This window comes from Notothenia rossii (genome assembly GCF_949606895.1).
Source record: "Notothenia rossii genome assembly, chromosome: 8".
In the NCBI taxonomy this organism is placed as follows: domain Eukaryota; kingdom Metazoa; phylum Chordata; class Actinopteri; order Perciformes; family Nototheniidae; genus Notothenia; species Notothenia rossii.
In genome coordinates, this window is record NC_136906.1 from 25,519,817 (window position 1) to 25,543,216 (window position 23,400).

At 38.7% G+C, this 23,400-nt stretch overlaps 1 protein-coding gene across 1 annotated transcript; it reads left to right on the plus strand.

The window, feature by feature from the left end:
• The first annotated feature begins 297 nt into the window (after positions 1-297).
• On the plus strand, positions 298-10,151 carry sult3st1 (sulfotransferase family 3, cytosolic sulfotransferase 1). The gene is made up of 6 exons (XM_079643352.1): positions 298-545; positions 646-851; positions 1,430-1,556; positions 2,736-2,830; positions 9,182-9,353; positions 9,875-10,151. Exons 1-6 carry the CDS (start codon positions 404-406, stop codon positions 9,982-9,984), a joined length of 852 nt encoding a protein of 283 aa, XP_079499478.1. The 5' UTR covers positions 298-403; the 3' UTR covers positions 9,985-10,151.
• The last annotated feature ends 13,249 nt before the right edge of the window (positions 10,152-23,400 follow it).

Consider the following 23,400-nt stretch of genomic DNA (forward strand, 5'->3'; position numbering starts at 1 on the left):
ATATGAAAAGTAATCTTATTAAATATTATTAACAGCTGTAGTTTTGTACAATTATCTTTAAAAATAAGGTATGACTTAAATACATAAGCTTGCCTCTACAGTACATAATATATAAACACAATTATGCTACTTAACATAAAACATGCTAAGTTTATTCACAGATTATGACTCCAGGTTTTTTTTATATTAACCTTCAACAGTGTGTTATATTTCAAGTTTACAGTTGGTGGCAGTGTGCACCAAGCCGTCCGTAATCAAGGCTCATACAGGAAGAAGTCAACAGCCTATAACATGCACGAATCAAAGTCCAGAGTTTCGCTAATCTACTTGAGAGCTACTCTTTTCTTTGCTCTACTCTGATCTCTAGCATTTCTCTCACTGTTCTGAGTGATTCAGAAGTAACATGGAGCAGATCACAGACTATCTCTGCAGGTATAAAAACTATAACTTCGCCGTCAATTTCACAACTCCAGAGTACATTGATTCCCTCCAGAGCTTTGAAATAAGAGATAGTGACATATTCCTCGTCACTTATCCAAAGTCAGGTGAGTGAGAGGAACTCTTCATGACATATTTTGCATTTACAGTTGTGTGCATTTCTGGGAACAGATTTACTGATCAGGTGTGATGCCCCCCCCACTTCAGGTACTATATGGACTCAACAGATCATCATCTCTATCTGCGACTTAGAAGGAGGTCTGAACAAATATCAAAACAACTTGGAGCAGATGCCCTGGCTGGAGTACAGGGAGTCTAGAGAGGATTACGCTCTTCGACCCTCTCCACGACTCTTTGCCTCTCACCTCACCACGACTCTCTTACCTCCAGGACTAAAGGACAAGAAGGCAAAGGTCAGCATTTTATGGATGGCCAAAACAATAATAAATGAGTATAACCTTTTTATTATTTGAAAAGATTGTGGTAAGGACCTCATTTATAAAACAATCCTAGGTATTAATAGAGAACATTTGAAAAAAAAAATCCAAGGTCAGTATAAACAGCCACCAACTGTTTGATAAGGGCCAACATAAAAATAAAGCAACGTAGTACAGGTCATGTTATGTAAGGGAGTAATTCCACTTTTGTCTAAATGCTGAACTGCATTGTCTGAAGTTAGTATACTCAGTGACAGAACAATAAATTAGAGTGTAATCAAATATTTCTAAAAAGTTTGAAAAATACATAGACAAAAGGTTATAAGATGAATCTGAAAAAACTTGTTCCGGAAAAAGATTCTAGATATTTTCTGAAATTTACCTCAGAATAAGGATGCTCGAACATTTTCCTTTTTTAACATTTTCCTTTTCGATTAATTCAAAAATCCAAGGTATCACTTAATCATGCATCTTTTCAATGGAGTTAGATCAGGAGGGGACAATAGTACATAGTCGTTTTATTCTGGACTGATTCATGTTTTGTTTATTGTCAGATTATCTACGTGATGCGGAATCCAAAGGACAACATTGTCTCTTATTACCACTTCTGTCTTAACTGTAGCGACCTGGAGACTCCCAAAAGCTTTGAGGACTTCTTTGAGCAGTATCTGACGGGCAACGGTAAGAAACCTCCACATCAGAAGCTGGAAGATGATGTACAGAAAGGGACCCGGTCTGATAAATGCTAATTTAAACCATGTGATTATGACAATTTGAGAGAAAGATTGGAAAGAACCCTTAATCTTAAATAAAAAAAAGGTTTATATGTTTTCACTTGTTAAAATTATGTTGACAATACCTGCAGACACAGAAGTCTTGCTTGCAGACAAACTATACTATGATGATATTTTAATCAAAATGTTATAACATACAATACTAAGAGAAATTAAATATTATATAATAGCCTATTTATGTTACAAACTCAGACACTTAAGATGTAGGACCCAATTGCACGACCCAGGAGACAGAGGTAAAGTATTTGTAAGATACTTTATTTTCCAAATACAGCATTGACAAACAAAAAAGGTGACTATCAAATCTCAAGCCGAGATGACAAAAATAGAGAACAAAAAATGAAAGCGCTCACGCAGTGAGGAATCAAACTTTTCAAAAGCACAAGGAGAATAGACCTGACCATAGCAAGAGACAATCGCACGCAGACCTGAACATGACAAGAGACAAAACGAACTGACACTGAACACTGGGAGACAGGGGAATTTAAACACACAGTAACAAGACACAGGTGGGAATAATCAGGGGCGGTACTGACGCTGATTAGCACAGGAGACACAGAAGGGGTGACAGGTGAAACAATCAGGAAATTAGACACACCAGGGAAACTAACGATAGACAGGAAAACACAGGGAAAAAAGACCAGACAATACACAGGGAGGAAAACATGACAAGGAGAAAAGCAAAACACCCACTACCAGACACACAAAACTAAAAACGTGACACAACACAAGAATCGTGACCATTTATATACATTTGTGACATATTTAACAACTGCTTTTAATGGTTTGGAAACCTTGAATACAATCCCTTTAACATATTGATAACATTTTAATGGAATACTATACAGTATAATGACATTTTATAACATGTTCATACAATAAATTAATTCACTAAACTTTACTATACCTTTTTTAATGAGCTATCTTATAGTTTTTTCATGGCATATTATATTGTGACTATTTACATTACATTTTTCAATTAAATAATTTTTCATTTCATACTAAACAATGTTTTTTAATGACTTTCTTGCTATATTAGAATCTAAAATACATCTCCATTTTACAGTGGGAGCATCTTCCTGGTTTGACCACATCAGGGAGTGGCATTTAAAAAGAGACCAGTACGACATCCTCTTCCTGAGCTATGAGGACATGATTTTGGTAAAATGAGAGGTTTCTCAATACTCAAATTTCCCCTCCTCGACTTTTCGTTTGCGTTCCGATAATCCAAAAATCAGCTCCTAAAATTCTAACCCTATCTCCTATTCCTTGACCTCTGAGTGAAACGTCACGGGGTTAAGGGATAGTGGACAATAATACAAATGATCCCAATACGTATGATTCTATGAAAATATCTTAAAATAAATACAAATGTATTTATTATAAACGTTAGTCCTTAACATCTATCACTGTGTACATCACCATTCAAACATCTTTTAAAAGTTGAACAAACCCACACAGTTCAGTGAAATGTTGACTTTATTTGATCATTTCAGTAAAAACTAACGTTCATATTTCTCTTTTTGATTATAATACTGATGAACGTTCAAGACAAAGCACTTTGGCAACTTACCACATACGTTTTAAAATGCTTAATAAGCACCGTAACTTTCATGATATAATTTCTCCGTCATAATCGTTTGTTTCCGTGAACGGCCGACTGTTGTGTGACGCAAATGCTGCGGCTGCAAGGCATTGTGGGGCAGCATTTTTCTCCTCTCCGTTCGGTAAGGGAGGTCCAGTGGTTCTTCTTCTTCTTCTTCTTTTCTTTAATGGCGAATCACTTCCACTTGGAGCATATATCGCCACCTACTGTTGAGTTATTAAATGTTCATATTAAATCCTTGTCCTCAGAGAAGTGCTTTTGAGGAATTTGAAGATCAGCTTGTTTGCTTCATTTCTTGATTTACTTTCGTATATTGCCTTGAAATCCATGTCCTTGATGTTGAGTTGTTCCAGTGCAGTTTTCAGAATGAATCTTTGTCTGTTATAATCCGGGCAGCTAAAAAATACATGATGTATTGTCTCTGGTTGTTGGCAACCATCACAATTGCCATTTGTATGTTTTCCAATCAGATGCAGTGATGAGTTTAGTCCAGAGTGTCCCAATTTTATCCTGCTGTTAATACTCTGTTCTCTTCTACTACTCCTCCAAGTGCTTCCTGTTCCTACTTCCCTTTGTATCTGGTATAAATGTCTTCCTTTGGTGTTACTGTCCCATAGTTTCTGCCATTGTTGCTTGATAACCACTTTTGTAAAAGATTTGACTTCTGCTCTACTGATGGGTACCATAATATCAATCTGGTTTGCTTTCAAACCACATTTTGCCAGTTGATCCACTACTTCATTCCCTCTAATACCCACATGCGCTGGAACCCACACAAATTGAACAACAATTCCCAGATGAACTAACCTAAACATGCTTTGTAAAATTTCATGTAAAATATCCTGACGACATTCTGAAGAGAAGTTGTTTATACTCTCCAGAGCTGCACTGGAGTCAGAGCAAACGACCACTCGCTTTGGCTGTATTTCCTCTACCCACTGAAGTGCTAGAGAGATAGCCATCATCTCTACTGTATATACTGCAATGTGATCACTTGTACGCTTTCCCACTTTGACTTTTAACTCAGGAACATAAAATGCACAACTAGTTAGACCATTTTCTGGATTTTTGGATCCATCAGTAAATATTTGTATAAAGTGCCCATATTGTTCATGTAGAACAGTGTTCACATAAGCCTGTACATTGATTTTGTTTTTCATTGAATGAACCGTTTCAATAGTGATAAATCTACTATAGGTTGAGGTAGCAACCATGGTGGAACAGCTGATAACAACACCGTCGGACTAATATTCCATTCTTTAACTTTGAATTCCTTACATATTTCCGAAACACAAACACAAAAACTTTCTTTTTTTATTTTGTTACTTTCCCAACTTGTTTGTACAGTTTGTTTAGTAGGGTGAGTATCTTTATGGCCCTGTAGATTTGCCCAGTAATTAACAATTAACTGCTTTCTCCTCAAAGAAATATGTACTTCTCCGACCTCTACCTGAAGTGCCGACACTGGTGTAGATCTTACTGCCCCACAGCATATCCTTAGTGCTTGTGCCTGGACTCTATCTAATTTTTGAAGAGAAGAATATGCAGCTGAACCATACACTATTAGTCCGTATTATATGGCTGATCTAATTAAGGCTGTGTATACGTTCCTCAAAGCAGCTTTATCAGCCCCCCACTTAGTGCCTGCCAAGCACCTCATAACATTTAAAACCCTTTTACATTTATCTACTACTTTATCAATGTGAGTACTCCATGTGACTCTCTCGTCCAACCATATTCCCAGAAATGTAAATGTCTTCACTTTCTTTAGATCTTGTCCATAAAGTTTTAACCTAACCTCCTCACCTATCCTTTTCCTCGTAAAAAATAAAGTTTCAGTTTTTTCCACCGACAATCTAAACCCCCATGTCAGAGACCAGCTTTCAATTTCCCTAATGGCTTCCTGAATCTTAGCTATAATATATTTTACATTTCTGCCCCTTTTCCAAATAGCTCCATCATCTGCAAAAAGTGATTTACCAATATCAGATCCTACTTGTCATTGATCATGATAGAAAATAAAAGAGGACTGATGACACTCCCCTGCGGGGTTCCATTTTCAACTTCATGCCTTCGAGAATATGACTTGCCAACTCGGACTCTGATGGCACGGCCAAACAAAAAATCCATAATCCAATTATATACATTACCTCCCAGACTCATAATGTCCAGTTTTATTAATAATCCTTCCTTCCACATCATATCGTAAGCTTTTTCCACATCAAAGAATACAGCTACAACACACTCCTTGTTCGCTTGGGCTTTCCTGACTTCAGACTCCAGGCACAGCAGTGGATCTAAAGTACTCCGCCCTCTTCTAAACCCACTCTGATAAGGAGTCATTAGTTCATTTTTCTCAATGTAGTATTTCAGCCTTTCTGTTATCATTCTTTCCATAACTTTACACAAGTGTGATGTCAGAGCTATAGGTCTATAACTGCCTGGACTGGTTGGATCTTTCCCAGGTTTCCTAATAGGAATAATGACTGACTCTTTCCATATTATTGGCAGCTTCCCTTTCTCCCAGATCTTATTGTACATCTCCAGCAGCTTTCCTAATGCAAAATCACTTAATTTGGTCAACATTATATAACATACATTATCTTTCCCAGGAGCAGTCATTTTACACTTACTTAATGCTCTTCTCAACTCTTGAATAGAAAAAGGTATATTTACAACACTCTGCGACGAATGTCTTTCTTCATATACATTAGGATGTTCATCTAACACTTCATGCCTCCTGATCTTACCTTCTTCTGTCAAATTTTCCGAAGAATGAACTTTGACAACATTTTCAGCTAGAATTTCTGCCTTCTCCAAAGCACCAGTGGCAACTTCCCCTCCATTCTCTAACACTGGCAGGTTACTCTGCTGTCTTATTCCCCTCATCTTCTTAATCATTCCCCATACTTTATCTAATGGTGTAGTTCTCCCAATACTTGAACAGAATCCTCTCCAACACTCCCTTTTTGCTCTTTTAACAATGTTCCTTACCTGAGCCTGTGCCTTTTTATATTCTAATAAATTATGTAATGAATGTGTCTTTCTTAGCTTTCCAAAAAGCCTGATTTTGTTTCGGATTGCATCATTACAGTCTTTGTTCCACCAAGGTACCATCTTAACACATTTACCAAGTTTCCCAGTTTATTCCCAATAGTTTGATTAGCGCTTTTAATTATATTTGAAGTAAATTGCTCATTTATTTCATCAATACTTTCTGCCATATCAATCTGATCCAATTCATTATCGCACAATTTAGCAAACATCTCCCAATTTGCTTTAGAAAAAGTCCATCTCATGATACCGTCTAGCTCAACCACATGATTTATATCAAACTTGATTATAATCGGAAGATGATCACTCCCAATACTGTTATTTGCCAATACTTCCCAACTGCTACCAGAAGCTAATTCACTTGTTACAAGAGTTAGGTCGATCGCAGACTCTGTTCCATCTCTAAAATTGATCCTTGTACCTTGCCCATTATTTAAACAAACTAATTCCCTTGCCTCCATTAAGTCCTCCACCACCTGTCCATTGTAATCTGCTGATCTCCCTCCCCACATTGTATTATGTGCATTAAAATCACTACACCATATTATTTCATTTCCTTGGCAAAGACTGTCTAATTCCTCTATTTTGAGTTTATTACATGGATCATACAAATTTAGGACACTAATTTTCCTTTTATTAATCCAAACTTCTACACCCACTATTTCTAAATCATGACTGTTCTTAAATGTTAGCTTACTATAAGACATGACCTCTCTGATAAAGATTGCACATCCCCCTCCCTGGCCATCATTTCTATCTTGTCTTATAGCAGTATATCCCCCAATTATGAAGTCCAAATTAGTCTTCAGCCATGTTTCTTCAATACAAATAACGTCTGATTTTTCTTTTAACTGATATATATAGGTCTTGAATTCTTGTCCATTTGCAATAAGGCTTCTAGCATTCCATTGCAGAATGAGAAAAACCATTCATCTATTCATTAATCTGTGAATCATCATTATTGGTGGCTAGCATATCATGTATCATTTCAACGATTATATCCTTTATCCCCAAATATTCACCTGCTGCTTCCACTATTGTTTTCAGTCTTGACCTCTTTTTTTTTCTTGTAAAGCAACATTCACCACTTTTCCAATAAAGGCCACAAATTTGTACTTATTAACAATCGATGCATCCTCTCCTAACACACACTTATGTGAACACTTTGTGGAGCTTTCCTTTGCCTGTGGGAGTTTGGGAAAATCTTTTGAAGAGAACATACTTGATGCTACTTGGGATTGTTTAGTGAAACCTTTTCTGTTGCTTCAGCATATGAGACTTTATTTTGCACTTTGTATCTCTGCACCTCCTTGGCCTTTTTCTGCACTTCACAGCCCTGATACGCAGCACTACAGTTACAACATTACAACATTACAACATTACAACAGTTACAACATTCCCCACCACAGTTACAACATTTCACCTTAGCACCTGCAGTACAACTACCATATTCATGTTCCCCCGCACATGTTGGACACCTGGGCTTAGTTGCTTTGCACTTGTCTGCCACATGCCCAAACCTTTGGCACTTAAAGCACCGCAGAGGTTTAGGGATGCATTCTCTTACTGGAAAGCTCATGCAACCGATCATTATCTTCTGTTGCATTGTTTCTTCAAACTGAAGAAGAACAGACAAACTATCCACTATCTTACCCTGATACCTAGTAGGAATACGCTTAACTACAGTCACTTTTCCCTCTTTAATTTCCTTCTTGAGTTGTTCTATGCATCCCTTGGATATTATTTTAGTTACTGCTTTCATCGCGACGCGATGTTTACAGTGAGAACAGCTGTGAGGTCCGTGCAGAAAGCAGAGCAGTGTTTAAAATATATATCACTCAGTATAACAGGCCTACTCTCTTTATTTGCTTTAGTTTGGTAGATATCTACAAACAAAGAGTCAATATTTTTCTAAGACCATTTAGTGCTTCACATAATAAAATACACAACGGCTGTAGCCTGATTATGCTTTAGGAGAAGTAGGTGTGTGTGGTACAGTGTGTAGGTGTGTGTGTGGTACAGTGTGTAGGTGTGTGTTGTACAGGGCGTAGATGCGGCGGACAGACGGGTCTCAGTTGGTTTGGTGTCCAATGCTTACTTTTAATACTTGTACAACTTTTGGCCCGTAATTTCAATTCCCCATTTCAGCGACCAGAGAGAGGGGGGGGTGGGGATATATCCAGTCTCTGATTGTGTTACGTTATTATGAGAGTGCTCTCATACTTGTTTGATTCTGAAATTGTATATATTTATATAAATATATGTGTGTGTGTGTGTGTGTGTGTGTGTGTGTGTGTGTGTGTGTGTGTGTGTGTGTGTGTGTGTGTGTGTGTGTGTGTGTGTGTGTGTGTGTGTGTGTGTGTGTGTGTGTGTGTGTGTATGTTCGCATCTGTAGCCTGTTATTGTCTCATTATACCGCACTGTGAATGAATCAAAGTAAATATATATAAGTGGTCATGAACACATCTGTCTATCAGACAGAGTGCTGCTGTGCCTCCTGTCATCATTAATGGACGTCTCTTTAAAATGACCGCTCAGATGAGAGGAGTTTTCATTTCTCTAACCGCCTGCTGCTTCCACTCGTCTCTCCTCGGTTCCCCTCCTCAGTCCTCCGCTCGCATCTCCTGTGGGCGGCACCAAGTCTCGAGGAGAGGAGTCGAGGACAGGAGTCGAGGAGAGGAAATTTGAGTATTGAGACACCTCTCTTGTCTTTGCTGTAATTGTAAAGTATTTTTGTGTGAGGAAGACATGCATTTCAAATCATTTTAGTTTTATGAAATAAAAGATCTGGTTAATTTAAAATATGGAAATAGATTACTAGTCAACGTTTTAACTTGTTTTTTCTCTTAAAGGACCTGAAGGCGGCAGTGACGAAGATCTGCACTTTCTTAGGGAAGAACCTGAGTGAAGCTGATATTGAGAAAGTGGTGGAAAAGTCTATTTTCAACAACATGAAGAAAGACTTGAGAGCAAACTACGAGTTTCTGCCAGAAGAGAAGGTGAAGGCAGACTTCATGCGCAAAGGTAACGTAACCAGTGATGGAAGAAGTTATAGACCCTTTAGATCCTAAAATACTCCATTACAAATAATTGAAAATGTCACTTAATTAGAAGTACATAAGGGGGATCAAATTAATGTAATTCAAGTATCAAAAGAAAAGTACTCAGTGTTCAGATTGGTTATTTTCATATAGAATATACATTAGTTTAATCGCCAATATTTACATGTTATATTATTGTAATTGTATAAGCCCATTTCATTTACAGTGCTGCATCATATTATATAGGCAAATGATGTGTTTTTTATTTGTATAAAGTAGCTATTTCCTATGAGTTTTTAATAAAATCAATACTTGCCTCCAAAATGTAGTGAAGTATATGTAGAATAAAACGGGAATTCTCAAATATGTGGAATGAGGAATATCAAAATAATTCTTAAGTAAATGTTAAAAAGTAGATGTCAGCATTTATTAATCTAACTGCAGCTCTTGTGCAGAAACATATAAACATATATCAGGTCTAGATAGTATTTTCTTTTTTTACAGGTAAGATCGGTGACTGGAAGAACACCTTAAGCGCCGCTCAGAGTCAAAGAGTGGATCAACTGCTGCAGGAGAGACTCAGTGATTTGTCTCTGAACTTCATCTGGGAGTAAGAAGAGTTGCAGAGGTTTTTAATTCTGCAATATCTTGTAAAATGTATTTTAGAATAACAACTTCAACAGATGTTGTTAATGTGTAACTGTTGATACGTGTCACAGTAATGCTTTATAACCCCTGCTTGGACTTCTGTACTGGAAAAATAAAACAGCAATAAAGTGTTGGCCAATCTGTCTTTATTGAATGTCAAAAGTTAAATTGTGTTTATTTATGTATGATGTAGATTTGTTTTGGTCACTGCATGGAGTCGATACCACATTGCAGTTCTCTTTATCTAGAATTAGAGAAAAGAAGACAGTTTTATATCAGTAAGCAAAACAAGATTAATATGATCTTCAGAGAGGGACCCGGGCTGATATACTATGATTTTTAATTAATATAGAAAACAGGTTCTTTAAATGATCAGATTACTGCTGTTCCAGATTGGATGTAAATTTAGGGGTTTATCAAGATATCCTGATTACGGAGGAAATCTAGAACCAGCGGTGTTAAGTAACTGAATACATTTGGTACCACTTTACAATAAGACTACAATTATAAAGGATTCATAAAGGGTTTATAATTATGTTATTAATTGGGTTGTAAACACTTTATTAATCAATAAGAACCATTTATAAACCAGTTATAACATACATCAACACAGGCTCACTATTTGGCAAGATGAATAAGCCTTATATTGGCTATAGCTTACTTCGTCTTCTTCATCAGCCAACATCCTTGGTATCTGTTGTTCACTGAGTTGATTCACCCCCTTCCATCTTGATGTTTCTTGGCATCTCTTTATGACCATTTATTTATGAGTTACTACCATTTATAACTGTCAAAAGGGTGCCTTGTAAAGTCTAAAACACATTCCCATTTATTAATGAGTTACTACCATTTATAATTTGTTTAAAGGTGGGGTAGGTATGTTTGAGAAACCGGCTCGAGATGCACTTTGTTATATTCCATGGAATGCTCTTAACATCCCGATAGCAATGAATATCTTAAGTGCTTTGACAAAAAAATCCATTAAAAAATGTCATCTGTGGAAGCCGTAGTACTGTAAAAAGCATGACCAATCATTTTAGCCGGCCCGGCTAAAATAACTGGATGGCCTACCTGCCTGTCAGCCTTCCATCTGTGCACAAACTTATCTCGTGCCCTCATTGGTCGTGTGCGTTCGTGTGTGTTGGAGGAGGGGCTCTGTAAGGAAGTGGCAGATTTTCTCTGGTTGTGTATTTTCCAATTCTAGCGCACTCGAGCTGGTTTCTCCGAAATTACCTACCCCACCTTTACGTTATGCATAAATTAGGGCGTGGTCACATTGAGTGACAGCTCTGTCCAGTGACTGCTGTTGTTAGCTTTCTGCTCTGCTAGCAGCTCCGAGATGCTACAGGGGCCCGCTCGCCTACTCAGCTCATCCGGGAAACATAACTTGAACTCGGCCGTGTTTGTTGTGCTGGTGCCTTGTGGACTATTCTTCATGCTTATATCGGACTATTGTGACTTGCTCCGCATGAATGCGGTTTTGCGGTGAGGGAAATTCGAGTACTTCAAATAAATAGTAAGCATTGGTAATACTATTTGGCTAACTATCTTATTTGAGTATTTGTGTCTGGAAGAAGGTACTGTACCCAGTTCCTATGTTCGGCAGTTATAGACTGGGCTTTCTTGTACAAGAGAATACTTCTTTTTTTTTTTTAGGAAGTAGCATTATTAGTGATGAGTGGAGGGCATACAGGAGAGTGCTGAGTAACATGGGGTACAACCACTACACCATAAACCACAGCAGGTGGTTTGTGAACCCCCAGACTGGCAGTCATACCCAACATAATGAAAGAGCTTGGTCGACCGTCAAAGGACATGTCCATAGACTGAGAGGAAACCGTACAGAGAGTTTGTTGGAGGAACACCTCAAGGGTCTTGAATGGTCATCTTGGCTTGGCTCTGCTCACCCTGATGGACTGCTTGGTCAAGAATATACACAAAGCCTTTCCAGTCTGAGTACCATTATTTCTTACCTAGTCTTTAATTTATGTCTGAGAAAAGCTTTTATGTTTAAATATGTGTATCAGTCATACTAAACAGTCAGAGTCCTAATTTTCTTCATGTGTGAATAAAATGTTTTGCTTGGCTCTTTTGCATCTTACTTTGCATTTCATGTCAAAAATGTGTATTAGGTCAGCGTGAAAGTTATAACTCATTCATAAATGGACATGTGTATTAAACTTTTTTTTAAAACACCCTTTCAGTAGTTATAAATGTTAGTGACTCATCAATAAATACAATTGTCATCCATTGATAAAGCTTATAGTTGTTAAAATAATCTAATAAGAGTGCATTGACGTAGACACGTTGTGTCTCTTCACCTGTACATCATAGTTCTTACTCTTTTTCCTTACTCATGGCATGTAATGTGGTTGTATGTGTAGACGGTGGAAGCAGGGAGAGGCATATACGTGCCTTGCTCCCTGCCGAGTCGACGCACAACTGTTCCAAGCTTTTTCCAACTGTTTCCACATTTTTCTAAAAACACTGCAGCAAAACCTATTTTATCCACCCAAAAATGAAGGCCCACCTGAAAAAAAAATCACTATTTTTAGCGTTAAATAACGTACACTTTTTGGGTGGATAAAATAAATGTTGCTTCTGCCTACGTCCTCAGCAGTACATGGCTCTGCTGTGCGGGGCTCCTGTATGTTTCTCCACACAACTATAGTAGTAGGCTACACTGATTATGGATATATACCACATACTACCCCACTTCAAAAGACCAGAACTATCCCCTTAAGGGCAGCTGTTGATGTTCACAACAACAAAAAACGCATGCAGATGGTTGTAGTCTGTAGCCACACAGTGGTAGATCTGGCTGTGGTGGAGCATGGTGGTGAGCAGCGGTGTGACTTCTAGCTGCCTGTCATGGTGATGTTCATATGACAAGGGACTGCCAGCTTGGACTTTACCGAGAGCAGAGTCCACTAATGGCACTTCACGGGGATACCTATGGTGCAGAAGCAGCAGTGAAGTCCTTGTAGATCCCTGGCACTTTGAGGGCACACAGATCCAGCAGCTCTCAGACATCAACACATAAACTATTCTGTGTGCATAGCTTACTTTCACATAACTACTAATCTCTCACTTTACTTTCTCTGACATTGTTCTCTGCTTTGGATTGCGGACATCCCAGCCATGTTCTCTACCGGGCCTGGTTTTACACACTGTGGGTTTAAGCAAGATATAGAAATGATGAGATGATGTGTGTATGAGACATGATGAGTGTGTAGTTTTAGTATTCGAATTACAATTACATTATTCTCAGACTTGCCATAGTTCTTGGTTCCACTGCTGCTCTGTCTGAGTACCCACTGGGAGTCATGTGACTGGAGCAGGAGATTAACACACGTCACACATACACAGGGTCGGACTGGCCATTGGGAATACCGGGAGTTTCCCCGGTGGGCCGGTACTGTGTGTGGGCTGGAAGGCCAACATTTTTTTTTTAATTTTAAAAAAAGAAATTAAAAAATCTTTTTAAATCTTTTTTTTTTTGCCTAAATCCTACCGGCCCACATTTGTAAGTGTGCCCGCCACTCCATTTTTTTGCTTACCTAAATCCTACCGGCCCACATTAGTAAGTGTTCCGGCCCGGCTCAGCCCAGCCCAGCCCAGTGGGGTGTGGCCCATTGGGCTGGGCTGGGCTGGGCTGGGCCGGGCCGGGCCGTTTTGATAGGCTACCTTTGTTCTATCTATCAGTTTCAATGTCACACATCTGTCACTGCCAGCCTCTCCCCATCAACCAAAGCTGGAATTTTAATGGATTTCCTTTTCCCACTCATCCGCTTAAACATGGACCAGACATCACCTAATTTAACTCCTCTGCCAATGGTAGAACAAAATTCTCTCCATGTTCTCTTTTTTGTATATTTTATTGTCCTTCGAGCAGCTGCCCTTTTTCTTTGAAACTCTATAACATTATTTTGTTTCATGTTTTTCTTTAATTCTCTAAATGCATTATTTTGCTCTTTAATAGCCCTGCTGCATTTCGCATTCCACCATGGCACCACTTTCTTCCTACCCTTGATTGTTGTTTTGGGTATACTGTTCTCTGCTGCATTTAGTATACTGTATGTTGTGTTATTTGGCTTGTAATGACCTCTAAGCTTCCCTCTGATGTTAGCAGGTGTATCGACTCCTCACACCATATCCTACATTTCCCCCAATCAGCTTTAGCAAAGCACCACCTGGTTATTACACCTCCTTCCTGCATATAAACATTAGTATTCATTTTAGTAAGCACTGGATAATGGTCACTTCCTACAGTGGAGCTATTCAAAACAAACCATTCGCATGTATGAACCAAACAGTTTGATACTAATGTCAGATCCAGGCGGACACACGTGCTGAGACTGAGTAGACGGAGATAGGAGTGAACGTTGAAGTGAGTACGAGATTGAGAGCAGCTGGTGGAATGGCTTCTTTGAGTCCTGGAGAGGAGGATATGGAAAGTGCATCTGAAGGAGGATGGAATGAAGTAAGGAAAAAGACTTCAAGAAAGAAGATAGACATGTCAAGTGACAGTCTTAGTGAATCTGATTCACAGAATGAATTGAAGAAAGTAAAGAAAAGGATTGAGAATGAAGAGTGCAAAGTGATTGTGGAGTTTGGTGAGCAATCCGCAGCTAAGCTACATCCAGTGGCCCTGACTAAAGCAATTCACAAAGAAATTGGATCGATAAAACAAGCAAGATTTCTGAGCAAAGGACGGATGTTGGTTGAGTTGATTAATGCAAGACAACAGGAAAAGTTACTGAAAATGAAGACCCTGAATGAAGTTCGAATTAAATGCCATGTTCCTGGAGCAAATCGGAAAATACTTGGAGTTATCAGTGGAGTTCCCATAGAAATAGGCATAGAAGAACTCAAGAAGGAAATTAAAGGGGGGAAAGTGACTGTAGTAAAGCGTCTTCCTACTAGGTATCAAGGTAAGATAGTGGATAGTTTGTCTGTTCTTCTTCAGTTTGAAGAAACAATGCAACAGAAGATAATGATCGGTTGCATGAGCTTTCCAGTAAGAGAATTCATCCCTAAACCTCTGCGGTGCTTTAAGTGCCAAAGGTTTGGGCATGTGGCAGACAAGTGCAAAGCAACTAAGCCCAGGTGTCCAACATGTGCGGGAGAACATGAATATGGTAGTTGTACTGCAGGTGCTAAGGTGAAATGTTGTAACTGTGGTGGGGAACATAGTGCTGTGTATCAGGGCTGTGAAGTGCAGAAAAAGGCCAAGGAGGTGCAGAGATACAAAGTGCAAAATAAAGTCTCATATGCTGAAGCAACAGAAAAGGTTTCACTAAACATAGCTAGGAAATCCCAAGTAGCATCAAGTATGTTCTCTTCAAAAGATTTTCCCAAACTCCCACAGGCAAAGGAAAGCTCCACAAAGTGTTCACATAAGTGTGTGATAGGAGAGGATGCATTGATTGTTAATAAGTACAAGTTTGTGGCCTTTATTGGAAAAGTGGTGAATGTTGCGTTACAACAGACAAAAAAGAGGTCAAGACTGAAAACAATAGTGGAGGCAGCAGGTGAATTTTTGGGGATAAAGGATATAACCGTTTAAATGATACATGAAATGCTAGCCACCAATAATGATTCACAGATTGAGTAGATGAATGGTTTTTCTCATTCTGCAATGGAATGCTAGAAGCCTTATTGCAAATGGACAAGAATTCAAGACCTATATATATCAGTTAAAAGAAAAACCAGATGTTATTTGTATTCAAGAAACATGGCTGAAGACTCATTTGGACTTCATAATTGGGGGATATACTGCTATAAGACAAGATAGAAATGATGGCCAGGGAGGGGGATGTGCAATCTTTATCAGAGAAGTCATGTCTTATAGTAAGCTAACTTTTAAGAACAGTCATGATTTAGAAATAGTGGGTGTAGAAGTTTGGATTAATAAAAGGAAAATTAGTGTCCTGAATTTTTATAATCCATGTAATAAACTCAGAATAGAGGAATTAGACAGTCTTTGCCAAGGAAATGAAATAATATGGTGTAGTGATTTTAATGCACATAATACAATGTGGGGAGGGAGATCAACAGATTACAACGGACAGGTGGTGGAGGATTTAATGGAGGCAAAGGAATTAGTTTGTTTAAATAATGGGCAAGGTACAAGGATCAATTTTAGAGATTGAACAGAGTCTGCGATCGACCTAACTCTTGTAACAAGTGAATTAGCTTCTGGTAGCAGTTGGGAAGTATTGACAAATAACAGTATTGGAAGTGATCATCTTCTGATTATAATCAAGTTTGATATAAATCATGTGGTTGAGCTAGACGGTATCATGAGATGGACTTTTTCTAAAGCAAATTGGGAGATGTTTGCTAAATTGTGCGATAATGAATTGGATCAGATTGATATGGCAGAAAGTATTGATGAAATGAATGAGCAATTTACTTCAAATATAATTAAAAGCGCTAATCAAACTATTGGGAATAAAACTGGGAAACTTGGTAAATGTGTTAAGATGGTACCGTGGTGGAACAAAGACTGTAATGATGCAATCCGAAACAAAATCAGGCTGTTTGGAAAGCTAAGAAAGACACATTCATTACATAATTTATTAGAATATAAAAAGGCACAGGCTCAGGTAAGGAACATTGTTAAAAGAGCAAAAAGTGAGTGTTGGAGAGGATTCTGTTCAAGTATTGGGAGAACTACACCATTAGATAAAGTATGGGGAATGATTAAGAAGATGAGGGGAATAAGACATCAGAGTAACCTGCCAGTATTAGAGATTGGAGGGGAAGTTGCCACTGGTGCTTTGGAGAAGGCAGAAATTCTAGCTGAAAATGTTGTCAAAGTTCATTCTTCGGAAAATTTGACAGAAGAAGGTAAGATCAGGAGGCAGGAAGTGTTAGATGAGCATCCTAATGTATATGAAGAAAGACATTCGTCACAGAGTGTTGTAAATATACCTTTCTCTATTCAAGAGTTGAGAAGAGCATTAAGTAAGTGTAAAATGACTGCTCCTGGGAAAGATAATGTATGTTATATAATCTTGACCAAATTAAGTGATTTTGCATTAGGAAAGCTGCTGGAGATGTACAATAAGATCTGGGAGAAAGGGAAGCTGCCAATAATATGGAAAGAGTCAGTCATTATTCCTATTAGGAAACCTGGGAAAGATCCAACCAGTCCAGGCAGTTATAGACCTATAGCTCTGACATCACACTTGTGTAAAGTTATGGAAAGAATGATAACAGAAAGGCTAACATACTACATTGAGAAAAATGAACTAATGACTCCTTATCAGAGTGGGTTTAGAAGAGGGCGGAGTACTTTAGATCCACTGCTGTGCCTGGAGTCTGAAGTCAGGAAAGCCCAAGCGAACAAGGAGTGTGTTGTAGCTGTATTCTTTGATGTGGAAAAAGCTTACGATATGATGTGGAAGGAAGGATTATTAATAAAACTGGACATTATGGGTCTGGGAGGTAATGTATACAATTGGATTATGGATTTTTTGTTTGGCCGTGCCATCAGAGTCCGAGTTGGCAAGTCATATTCTCGAAGGCATGAAGTTGAAAATGGAACCCCGCAGGGGAGTGTCATCAGTCCTCTTTTATTTTCTATCATGATCAATGATATATATACACAAGTAGGATCTGATATTGGTAAGTCACTTTTTGCAGATGATGGAGCTATTTGGAAAAGGGGCAGAAATGTAAAATATATTATAGCTAAGATTCAGGAAGCCATTAGGGAAATTGAAAGCTGGTCTCTGACATGGGGGTTTAGATTGTCGGTGGAAAAAACTGAAACTTTATTTTTTACGAGGAAAAGGATAGGTGAGCAGGTTAGGTTAAAACTTTATGGACAAGATCTAAAGAAAGTGAAGACATTTAAATTTCTGGGAATATGGTTGGACGAGAGAGTCACATGGAGTACTCACATTGATAAAGTCGTAGATAAATGTAAAAGGGTTTTAAATGTTATGAGGTGCTTGGCAGGCACTAAGTGGGGGGCTGATAAAGCTGCTTTGAGGAACGTATACACGGCCTTAATTAGATCAGCCATAGAATACGGACTAATAGTGTATGGGTCAGCTGCATACTCTTCACTTCAAAAATTAGATAGAGTCCAGGCACAAGCACTAAGGATATGCTGTGGGGCAGTAAGATCTACACCAGTGTCGGCACTTCAGGTAGAGGTCGGAGAAGTACCTATTTCTTTGAGGAGAAAGCAGTTAATTGTTAATTACTGGGCAAATCTACAGGGTCATAAAGATACTCACCCTACTAAACAAACTGTACAAACAAGTTGGGAAAGTAACAAAATAAAAAAAGAAAGTTTTTGTTTTTGTGTTTCGGAAATATGTAAGGAATTCAAAGTTAAGGAATGGAATATTAGTCCGACGGTGTTGTTATCAGCTGTTCCACCATGGTTGCTACCTCAACCTATAGTAGATTTATCACTATTGAAACGGGTACATTCAATGAAAAACAAATTCAATGTACAGGCTTATGTGAACACTATGGGCACTTTATAAAAATATTTACTGATGGATCCAAAAATCCAGAAAATGGTCTAACGAGTTGTGCATTTTATGTTCCTGAGTTAAAAGTCAAAGTGGGAAAGCGTACAAGTGATCACATTGCAGTATATACAGTAGAGATGATGGCTATCTCTCTAGCACTTCAGTGGGTAGAGGAAATACAGCCAATGCGAGTGGTCATTTGCTCTGACTCCAGTGCAGCTCTGGAGAGTATAAACAACTTCTCTTCAGAATGTCGTCAGGATATTTTACATGAAATTTTACAAAGCATGTTTAGGTTAGTTCATCTGGGAATTGTTGTTCAATTTGTGTGGGTTCCAGCGCATGTGGGCATTAGAGGGAATGAAGTAGTGGATCAACTGGCAAAATGTGGTTTGAAAGCAAACCAGATTGATATTATGGTACCCATCAGTAGAGCAGAAGTCAAATATTTTACTAAAGTGGTTATCAAGCAACAATGGCAAAAACTATGGGACAGTAACACCAAAGGAAGACATTTATATCAGATACAAAGGGAAGTAGGAACAGGAAGCACTTGGGGGAGTAGTAGAAGAGAGCAGAGCATCAACAGCAGGATAAAATTGGGACACTCTGGACTAAACTCATCACTGCATCTGATTGGAAAACATCCAAATGGCAATTGTGATGGTTGCCAACAACCAGAGACAATACATCATGTATTTTTTAGCTGCCCGGACTATAACAGACAAAGATTCATTCTGAAAACTGCACTGGAACAACTCAACATCAAGGACATGGATTTCAAGGCAATATTTGAAAGTAAATCAAGAAATGAAGCAAACAAGCTGATCTTCAAATTCCTCAAAAGCACTGGTCTGAGGACAAGGATTTAGTATGAACATTTAATAACTAAACAGTAGGTGGCGATATATGCTCCAAGTGGAAGCGATTCGCCATTAAAGAAAAGAAGAAGAAGATCCTGGTAGACGGAAGCGTGTAGACGGGAGGCATTTCTACCGAGTCAGGACAGGCAGCCGGCAAGATCACATCCATCATGCTGTGAGAGCTCCGCAGAGCCTCTGTTGAAGGTTCTGTTAAATTGTTTGCGTGTATGCACGTGTCTTGTTAGAGCGCGAGCGGCGCTGCGCAGCATTGTTTGTGTGGTTTCAATGTGGTGCGTTAATTGTGCGGCACATTCAGAGCTTAGACGCGCTGTGTATTTATCTTAGAAAGAAGTTTTCTTGTTTAGAAATAAGTAATGCCTTATAAAAAGTTCATTTGATTTTGTTGAAGCGTTGATAGTGAAGTCTTGTTTTATTCATTGAATGCCTCTGTTAAAGGAGGAAATAATAGTTTCTTGTTTAAAAATAATTCATTTGATTTGTAAAACATTTCCAGTGGAAAGTCAAGTTGGAAGAGTCTGCTTCCCTTCTGAACCCCTGCAAGAAGCTGACATGAAACACCTGTCACTGAAGACAGTGCTGTTACTGGCTCTGGCATCTGCCAAGCGAGTCAGTGACATTCATGCGCTCTCTGTACATCCTTCATGCACTCAGTTTGCCCCGGGCAAACGAGAGTGTTGCTGAAGCCCAACCCTGCCTTTATACCTAAGGTGGTTGGCTCATGTACCCCCATTGACATTGTGGCATTTCCTCCGCCGCTGTGTTCCTCTGAGGAACAGCGGCCGAATTTGCTGTGTCCAGTTCGTGCTTTACGCACCTATATGGACAGTGAAGTATTATTTGAAGTATTAAAGTAATGTGTTATGGCAGGAAAGTTAAATCTGGTATATTCATTTTAATGTCACTTTATATATATATTCATGTGTGTTAAATTTGAAGGGACAAAGTATATTTTTCCTCCCCAATATATTGAGGTGAAGTCTTTGTGTTTAGAAAGGGATGTGAGCAGGGGACATCCTTGTTTGGGGATAGCTCCAAAACTCTGGAATGTTTCCCTCATAAAAGAAGAGGGTGCGTTACACATGCTTAAGGCAAATGTGTATGTTTTCATTGCAGTAAATATATGTGCTGCGTGATTACTGTTCAACTATACCTCTGTTTTTATTCTTTCATGTGTGGGTAATAAATGGCTACAAACATTGTGGAGAAATTAGCTTAAACATGTTTTATTACTCTATATGAAATGGAAGCAGCTTTTATGACAGGGACGAGAGAGCTGGGGGAGGGGACATTCTTCTTAAGATTTTCAGCATGTCAATTATCAGGGAAATCTACTTGTTTTAAATAGGTGTGTGGTTAATTACTTTGTATTAATAATAACAGTATGTGTAAAGGAAGCTGGAAATATGCAATGTGAAACCTTTTATTTGAAGTAAAGATGTGAACAATAGCTCAAATGAATGGAAAGGCTGCAGGACAAATGAGTGTGTTCTCTATATTGGGCCTGTGTGAAGTTTGACTATTTGAAAAGCATCTCTAATACTGCTTAAGAGCATAGGTAATGTGTTCCTCGTTATTATTGATATGAAAGTAATTTACATGTATTACGTATATTTAGCCAACTATAACAACTATATCTTAAAACATACTTTTAACTTGTGTGTGGTAACCTGAGGGGGGGAAGATGGCCACAGAGACAAAGAGCCATAAAGGGGATGTGTGTGTGCTGGCTGCAAGATGTGAAATAAGATAAGGAAACTTGTTGTTTAGAGTAGGTTCGTTCCAGACACCAAAAGGTATCTGGTTTTCGTCAAACTGAAAGAGACTTTTTGTTTCCGGGTTTCTTCTGCTGTGTCGCGCTGATTGGGTACGACAGGCCATGTGTTGGTCTCTCCCAATAAGATGACCTCTGGGGGAAGCATTCACACACCTCCTCCTGTGTTTTTAGTATGAAAGCCTGTGTTTTCCTTTGGTTCGCGCTCTTGTTTTTGACTGGCCGTTCCTGAGACGTGTCTCACACGGTGGTAGAACCTGAGCCCGGAGTGCTCTGCAGAGTGCTTCGTGATTAGGTGAAGTATTTGTATGTTTGTGCCATTAAAGCAGATTATTGTTTAACCCTTATCCTGGCTGCTTTGAATTTTTCCTTCTTTTGAGAACCCGCTCATATAAGAACGGCGCGGAGCAGAGATTCTGCCCCAACAACAGGTCAAAAGAGTTTCGTTGCAATGGCTAACCCTCAGAAGGGCAAGCCCGTTACCAGGCAACGGCTCTCCCACTGGATTGTGGAAGCGATTGCTCTGGCTTATACGAGTCAGGGTTTGAAGGCACCAACGGGCCTGCGTGCTCATTCTACTCGTGGACTGGCTACATCCTGGGCTTTGTTCAAGGGTGTTTCCATCCAAGACATTTGTGCAGCAGCGAGCTGGTCCTCACCGCTCACTTTTGTCCGCTTTTACAGGCTAGATGTCTCTGCTCCAAGTGTGGCCCGCGCAGTGCTGGGCCCCGTGTTGAGACATGGTTCTACCTGTTAAGTTCTGGTTGTTTTGGTGATTTTCGAGATAAGCATGTCTAGCAATACGGGAGTTTCAATATCCCATAGTGAGACATCAAACGAAGTGTTATGAATGAGAACTATAGGTTACTTACGTAACCCCAGTTCTCAGAGTAACATGAAGTGAGATGTCTCACCAGACGGCCCTTCTTGCTAAGGCGAAGCGAGAAGAGGTGCTTATTTTGAATGACGCTGCGTCGTAGCGCAAGCTACTTTTAGGGTGGGTGGATTCCCTGACGTAGACGTCAAGATCACCAGCCAATCAGGATTCAATTGAATATAATTAATAATTATGTATAAGCAATCAAATAAGTAATGTCTTATAAAAAGTTCATTTGATTTGGTAGAAGCGTTGATAGTGAAGTCTTGTTTTATTCATTGAATGCCTCTGTTAAAGGAGGAAATAATAGTTTCTTGTTTAAAAATAATAATTAATTTGATTTGTTAAACATTTCCAGTGGAAAGACAAGTTGGAAGAGTCTGCTTTGTTTACATGATTTATGTGATGAACTTACAAAGTCTAAAATGTTCTCTTTTTGTTTTTAAAGGTTTTTCACCTGCATAAAGTGAACTTCTACATCAAAATAACGCGCAACAGCGGTAATTAAAGTCGCAAATGCTACAACACTGTCACAAACTGGATGAATGTGAAGTATTTGGTTAAAGGAGGATGAAAGCGTAATTAAGGAGCACTATTTGAGTGACTTATTATTATTGGCCTCAGGATTCATTCATTTGGATTCCCGCTGTATGAAGAAATTAAAGGACGGAAAACAATGGAAGTGGAAACAATTCACAAAGGGATGAAACTGTTCAACACATGCTCAAAGTAAACCGGATTTTGCCGATGTGTTTGTGGATTCAAAAGTTGTAAATAATCTACAAAATGGAGGAGACCAATCTGATCGGAGCAACTGTGACGAACTGAAACCGGCATCGACAATGACTTAAAAATGCGCTTATCCAGAAAAGCCTGGTTTGGACACTTTACGGGCAGAAGAAACATTTCTATAAAAGAAAGAATTATACATTTGTCTTTTTATGCCAATAGCTACTAACTTGAATTCTTATTAAAATTAATCAATAATTGTTTTTATTGTAATGTAGAGACAAGGCTTTTAGTGAAAATCATGTATTGAGTTACAATTATATGTAAAAAAATAGTCTAAATATCAGTGATGCAAACACAGGTATGGTGAAAAGAGAGAGAACTATTCGAAGCAGAAAAAAAACAGCGTAATATACCATCTGACAATGGCCTGTGCTATAATCCTTCAATTAACTGGCTGTTCTTTATAATTTACTCAGATCAAAAGGAGACAGAGATGTTAAGTTATAAATCAAGAGTTTTTATTATTATTTACAGCAGGGGTGGGTGACCTTTTTCCATTCAATTTTTACAACATCCTCCGAGGGCCGTACAAATTATTGAACTCAACCTCTGCTTAAAAA

Coding starts and splice junctions, on each gene's coding strand:
- sult3st1 (XM_079643352.1), top strand. CDS start 404: ATGGAGCAGATCACAGACTATCTCTGCAGGTATAAAAACTATAACTTC. Junction 546..645: donor CGTCACTTATCCAAAGTCAG/GTGAGTGAGAGG, acceptor CCCCCACTTCAG/GTACTATATGGACTCAACAG. Junction 1,557..2,735: donor GCAGTATCTGACGGGCAACG/GTAAGAAACCTC, acceptor TCCATTTTACAG/TGGGAGCATCTTCCTGGTTT.